This window comes from Leuciscus leuciscus, assembly GCF_965113295.1.
Source record: "Leuciscus leuciscus genome assembly, chromosome: 21".
Classification (NCBI taxonomy): domain Eukaryota; kingdom Metazoa; phylum Chordata; class Actinopteri; order Cypriniformes; family Leuciscidae; genus Leuciscus; species Leuciscus leuciscus.
In genome coordinates this window covers 12,979,983-12,987,548 of record NC_138745.1, presented here as the reverse complement: position 1 = coordinate 12,987,548, position 7,566 = coordinate 12,979,983, and the positions used below count along the sequence as shown (strand labels likewise).

The 7,566-nt window shown below is 37.9% G+C and overlaps 1 protein-coding gene across 1 annotated transcript in view; it reads left to right on the top strand.

Moving 5' to 3' along the window:
• The first annotated feature begins 201 nt into the window (after positions 1 to 201).
• avl9 (AVL9 homolog (S. cerevisiase)) overlaps positions 202 to 7,566 on the top strand; it is a 71,559-nt gene continuing 64,194 nt past the window's right edge. The window contains exon 1 of the mRNA XM_082152752.1: positions 202 to 397. Within this exon, the coding sequence (XP_082008878.1) occupies positions 323 to 397 (75 nt within the window). The 5' untranslated portion in view covers positions 202 to 322. The remainder of the gene's footprint in view (positions 398 to 7,566) is intronic.

Sequence of the window (7,566 nt, the reverse complement as noted above, 5' to 3'; positions counted from 1 at the left end):
AATATGAATAAAAATATCAATGTTATATGATATTTGAGACAGTAAAGAACTGGCCACCGACACAGGATAAGCGCTTTGGAAAATGGATGGCAAGATGGATTGATGGATGATCTATCTATTCGAGCCATGGCGCGCCCTCTCTCGGCATGCAGTCAGTATGACAGCTTTTCGTCTGGTGTGTTTGTTTGTCCTGGAGGCGGAGCATCGCGTGACATACTAACTGACGGTCAAGAGTGCGGAAGTTATAGGCTCCACACATTAAACAAATATTTTACTTTTTATTTCTTCTCTTTTGAACTCTGATCTGATTGTAATAGAGCGGATGGAGTCGCAGTGCAAAGAGGAACCGGTGCTGCACATCGTAGTTGTGGGATTTCACCATAAAAAGGGTTGTCAGGTAAGAGACTGTCCTCATGTTTGTTTATTAATATTAATCTGCTTCAAACGTGCCGTGCGCTTCTCTATTACCCTTACAAAGAATGTATGTGTTTTTACTATTGTACATTACCATTGGTACTTTGGTGTAGAAATGCATATATATATATATATATATATATATATATATATATATATATATATATATATATATGCGAAATTAAATCTGCTTAAGGAGTTCGACTTCACTGAATGATGAATGATCATAAATGATCAACAACATCGCCTGTAATTCAATACTGATGGTGATAAAGTGTGTGAGATCCAGCTTTAGCACTACTGCCCTCTTCATTCCATCCAGAAAAACAAAACAACAAAAACACATTTCTTTTATTTTTGAATGAGTGGCACTTATTGTATGATGTCCACTCACATGAGTAGATTTCAGTCATACATAGTTGTATAGCAAAAGCTATTTTATTCTTTATAAAGGTGTCCCTCCCTCATGGAAGTTCCATGTTGATATCACATGACCAGATGAATAATGGTCACTGGCTGTACAAGAGATAGTAACGTATCAAGGCATCACATACAAATTCAATTATTGTACATAAAGATAAAAATATAGTAGGAATAATAAATTCAGTTAGAATAATAAGACATTGTAATAAGGTCGTTACAAATCAAATTAAATCAGTATTAAAAAAAATCTATATGTTACACTAGTGCGTTTTCATTTTAAAACTTCATCCTGTTCAAAAGTTTGAGTTTGTTGCCCAGCCCTATTTGTTTGAATCGTGAGAGGCATCAAAGTTTACGCTACTTCTACGTCGTGTCTTTTTTGGCGTTAGTGAAGTCGGCGTGCGTAGGCCGTCTGCCGGAAGCTTTATTTCAGTTTTTAATATGGATATTTTTCTTACTCAAACGCATCGCTTTGCTTCAGAAGGCTTTTATTAACCCCTCGGAGCCGTGTGGAGTACGTTTATGATGGATGAGTGCACTTTTTTGGGCTTAAAAATTTCGTCCTCTATTCACTGCCATTATAAAGTTTGGAAGAGCTTTTATATTTCTGCGCTACTGAATGATTCTCTGTCTATTGTACACGTAAATGAATCGCCACTCTAAAATAATGGATGCTGCATTGTAACACACACACATCACAATCTACAATGTAGCACCCATTAGTTTAGAAAGGTAAATAAACTTAGGTGTACAATAAGCTGTTTAAAACATGCATTCTCTCAATTAATTTTGAGCATCTATAACATAATCAAACATCTTGTGAAGCGCTCTCTGAGTATGCATTTATTTGTCATTTTAACTGTCTGGACATGGAGCTTTAAAGTGGACTTCCAATATGTATTATCCTGTTGTGCCCTCTATAGGCCATGACCAGCGACTAGTCGACGCTTAAAGTGTCATGGCAGAGCATTAAAGTCCACTAGTTGGTGCAACCTCTGTACATTCAAGCTCTCTATTCTCTATTCTATATCTATATCTTCCCCTAGTGTTCATGCTTAGCAACATTGCCTACAGACACCACATTCCCTAAAAGCTTAAAATAATTTTCCCTCTCTCCCCACTATTTTCTTTAACCTTGCAATTACAACCTTGCAAAAAAAAAAAAATCATCATTTTTGTTTGTGTCCATATGGTTTAATTTAAATTTAATAGGGTTAAAATTTCTAAATAAAATGGCAAATGACTTGCATACATTCTCTTTTTTTAGGACAAAGTCTAACATTTCTGGTTTTAATTCATTTTGAGAGAATATTTGGGGGATGATTGCAAAAATGTTAATCTGGTGTAACCGTAAAAACTTTGTACCAAATAATTGATCTTGTTTAAAAAAGGTGAAATTCTCAATAAAACAACATATCAGCTAGTTTGACATAATTTGACATAATAATCTACATCAGAACTATTTAGGCTAACAGTAAATAAAAGTAAATGGAACACGATTGTTCTAAATATTATAATTAATTTGGGGAATCATGCGAGTCAAGTCAAATTCCTGAAGTGTCAAGGTGGTGTAACCACCATTCAAGGAGTCATTTGTTAATATTGTATAAAAAGACCATGTGGCAGGAAATTATATCACAGAGAAGGACCCCTGGTGACACTAACTGCTGCATGCAAATGTTAGTAACTCTCATTAAAGGGATAGTTCACTTTGAAATAAAATTTTGGTATGTTTTAGCTTACCTCAAGGGCATCCAAGATGTAGGTGTCTTTTTTTCCGCAGTAGTTTCAATTTTGATATTTTTAGGTCAAACCGTTCTTGTCTGTCAGTCAAATAATGCAGGTCTATGGTCACCACCTCAAAGAGCAAGCACAGAGTCCAAATTAAAACAATTCCACATCGTCCAAATTAAACAATTCCCCATCGTAAGTACACATTGATGGCCTAAGACACGAAACGAGCAGTTTGTGTGAGAAAACGAACAGTATTTATATCGTTGTTACCTCTTGAACACAGCCGCGTCCAAATGATCTGAGGGCGCGGGCAGGTATTCATGGGTTTCATCAGGTCCCTTTCCACAGGTGTATTAATCAAGCACAATGCAGTCTGCATTCATAATCTAGGTGCTTGATTTTATACACCTGTGGAAAGGGACCTGATGAAACCCATGAATAGATATATACACTAGATGTCGCCTTGGCTACTGCAGTTCATTGGAACGAAACCGTAGCCAAGGCGATATCTAGTGTATATATCTATACCCGCCCGCGCCCTCAGATCATTTGGACGCGGCTGTGTTCAAGAGGTAACAACGATATAAATACTGTTCGTTTTCTCACACAAACCGCTCGTTTCGTGTCTTAGGCCATCAATGTGTACTTACGATGGGGAATTGTTTAATTTGGACGATGTGGAATTGTTTTAATTTGGACTCTGTGCTTGCTCTTTGAGGTGGTGACTGGTGACCATAGACCTGCATTATTTGACTGACAGACAAGAACGGTTTGACCTAAAAATATAAAAATTGAAACTACTGCGGAAAAAAAGACACCTACATCTTGGATGCCCTTGAGGTAAGCTAAAACATACCAAAATTGTATTTCAAAGTGAACTATCCCTTTAAAATGTGAGATCATTTGACATTTTTAGGGTATGGTCAGGTATCCTTAAAGGACAAGTTCGGTATTTTACACTTAAAGCCCTGTTTACAGATCGTTTCTGATGAAATAGAACGGTTAAGATAACATTTTGGACACATGCTGCTGTCCCGAGAATTTTAGGTTTCTTTCGCAATGTCTATAATACAATGTCTATAATAATATGAAAGAAATGTTTAAAAGGTTGTGACATATGTTTGTGATGTTGTGTTGTATTTGCCGAGATGGTCAGTTAAGCAGCAATATCGCAGCACATCTCAATTCTCATAAAGATGCGTTCTGTGTTCTCGCGTCCTTCCGAGTTCGTTCTTTCAAGGTCGCCTGGCAAGACCAGTCTCAAAGAGAACGCAAGTCTGTTCTTTGCGTTCTTGGAATTGAGAAACAGCTAGAAAATGGGCAAAGAGGCGGGGCGTGGGTGAAGCTGGAGGAGCCTGGCTATGAAACCACGCTCGCGGCTCACCGCTCGACGTGATCGAGTTAGCTCAGGCTTGGGAGGTAATGCTATATGCTACTGAAAGTAAGTCAAGTCAAGTCAAGTTTATTTGTATAGCGCTTTTCACAATACAGATTGCATCAAAGCAGCTTCACAGTATTAAATTAAAATAATACAACAAAGTTTGTTTCAAGAGGAATTTATTGATTGATAAAATTAAATTAGATATCCCCAAAATATCCCCAACTGAGCAAGCCAAAGGCAACAGTGGCAAGGAACCGAAAAACTCCATCAAGTGACCTAATGGTGTCCTAAAACTCCATCAGGTGCCTTAATGGAGAAAAAAAACCTTGGGAGAACCCAGGCTCAGTCGGGGGCCAGTTCTCCTCTGGCATTGGATAGAGGCCGGATTGTAGTTTGAACTGTAGGATTATATGAATGCCTGGCTGAAGAGATGCGACTTTAATCTAGTTTTAAACTGGGAGAGCGAGTCTGAGCAACGAACAGTATCAGGAAGACTATTCCAGAGTTTTGGAGCCAAATGTGAAAATGCTCTCCCTCCCTTGGTGGTTCTGGATATCCTAGGTATGACCAAAAGCCTTGAATTTAGTGATCTCAAAGAGCGCGATGGATTATAGGGCGATAGAAGATCCGTTAAATAGACTGGAGCTAAGCCGTTTAGGGCTTTATAAGTCAGTAGCAATACCTTGTAATTAATACGGAACTTTATAGGTAACCAATGCAGTGATGATAAAATCGGTGTTATATGATCATATTTTCTTGATCTCGTAAGAACTCTAGCGGCGGCATTTTGGACTAACTGTAGCTTGTTTATTGAGGATGCAGGACAACCAGCTAATAAAGCATTACAGTAATCCAGTCTCGAGGTCATGAATGCATGAACTAACTTTTCTGCATCAGAAACTGATAGCATATTACGTAGCTTAGCAATGTTTCTAAGGTGGAAAAAGGCTGTTTTTGTAACATAAGAAATATGATTTTCAAAAGACAGGTTGCAATCGAGTATAACACCCAGGTCTTTTACTGTAGAGGATAAAGTAACAGGACATCCTATGATGTTAAAGTTGTATTGTGCGAGGTTTTGTGGGCGGTTTTTTGAACCGATAAGTATTACCTCTGTCTTGTCTGGATTTAATAAAAGAAAATTACGCGTCATCCAATCTTTTATATCTTTAACACACTCTGTCAATTTGGAAAATGTAGCGTTTTCATCCGGCCGTGATGAAATATATATTTGAGTGTCATCAGCATAACAATGGAAACTAATTCCATGTTTCCTTATAATATTTCCAAGTGGCATCATATATATTGAAAATAACAGAGGGCCTAATACAGATCCCTGCGGCACTCCATAGTTTACTGGAGTTATGATCGATTTTTCTCCATTTAAATAGACAAAATGGTAGCGGTCAGATAGGTATGATTTGAACCAGCTTAGTGCTTGTCCTTGAACACCAGTATAATTTTGTAGTCGATCTAAGAGTATTGTGTGATCTATAGTATCGAACGCAGCACTAAGATCAAGTAAAACTAGTATTGAGATACAGCCTTGGTCAGAAGCTAAAAGTAAATCATTTACTTGTACCCTATGGAAGTACCCTATGGAAAGTACTAAAGCCGCGTTTCCACCGAAATTACCCGGAACAATTTGTACCAGGAACTTTTTTTGCTCCAGACCGGTTGCTTTCTGCGTTTATACCGCGGTCTAAAGTACCGGGAAGGTAAACTGCGCGCAACTGCTCCTCCCAGTCTGCGACGGATAGTAATCAGTTGCGCCACATTTATAATAAGTATGGAGGAGATTCAAACTGTGCTGCAGTTATGTATTGGTTTACTAACGAGGTAATTAACAAAACAAAATAGACGAGCACTGATACTAAAGCGTGTTCAGAAAGCTTGTATGCGTATAAAATTAGACAACGTATGTTATCAGTTATTGTGAGATGCCTGGGACGAACGCGCAAACAAATTTCCTCTTTCGCAAATACGCTTAAAAAAAGCCTGAACCCCGTCTATCAATCATAAATAGTGACAGTCTTGTAAATAGTTGTTTGTTACTAACCTAACCTTGCAATAGATGACAATGTGTAAACATAATGGGTCTCATTCATGAAACACGAGCAGAACGAATTTTTGTGTAAATCGTGTGTAAAGTGGTTCTGGCGTAAATTTTCGGATTCATTAAAATGTTCGTATTTTCCAAATGTTAGTTGGTACGAAAGAAATCTACACCTCCTCCCAGCCACGCGTAAATAGTGCGTTTAACATCCGAACGTTTTGCTCATTAATAAGGCTGCATTTTAATTCACCTTAATCGGTATTACACAGCATTTTGAAAAAATATTATATAGGCCTATAGTAATTACATACGGTTTTTCTTTTTACTTTTATTACGAGAGCCAGTAATAGCATCTGCAAACTGAACACAAGTCCGCAAGTCTTTTATTTTTTAAATATTTTTTATATTCAAGCTGTTTATTCATTTATTTATTTTTTCCGCAAGTCACAAGTGTTGCAGTCAAGCTTCATGTCGAACCATTTTCTTTTCACTTCTGGGACTGTTCGATTAACAGATGAAACTCCGTTAACTGCATCTGCAGGCTAATATGCTGCCAAGTATTCGTACCTAAAGCATTTAGGTAAAAGCATTATTATCTAAAAAAATCCTTTTTTTAGGACCTGATACGCCACTATGTAGGCTACGCTTGAAAATAAAATGTGGCGTTTTGAATGAACTTCTGATAATAAAACTTCAATTTCTGCATCTGAGAAATTTCTCTTCTTCATTCGCTTTTGAGAAGACATGTTGAAATCCTTCGTTTCGTGTCATAATATGATGCCCATATATAGTTGTCAGTCGGGCGGGATTTATGGTAATTGAGAATGAGCGTGCACGCGCGTGTCCCATTTACGACTGATTGGAATTCATTAACCCACACACACATTTCACTATCACATCTGACATTTATGAAGTATTTGTGAATCAGGAGAAGAATTTTCGGGAATGTCTCTTTAAGCGCAAATCACTCACATATTTACTCGTATATTTACGAATGTTTCATGAATGAGACCCAATGACTTAATAATAAAAGCTGTGGCAGAAAAGAGACGAGCACTGATAAAGCGTGTTCAGTAAGCTCGTAATGCTAACGTTAGATATAAAATTTGTATGTTATCAGCTATTGCGGACATTGACCGTGAGATGGCTGGGACGAACGCGCAGAAAGTTTCCTCTTCCACAAATACCCTTAATAAAGCCTGAAACTCGTCGCCAGTCCACCAGTTTTTTTAATTAAATTCCATATTTGCAGACAGACAACTCTTACTGCATGAAGCCACGACACGAACCGCAATAGATTTTTTAAAAAGGGAGGTTAAAAATAAATAAAATGCTGCGTGGAATCATCCAACCAAAATGCGGCGTGAACACAACCAATCAGCTTGTGCAGCGCACAAGTCCCACCCCTGAAAGTTCCTGAACTTTGAAAAAGTACTACCTCATGAGCGGGGACTATCGGAGGGGGAAATATTTACCCGGAACTTCATTTAGACCCTGGTTCCTGAGGTGTAAACACATCGAGTACCAGCCCAAAGTTCCTAGTTCCTGGGGAAAGTTC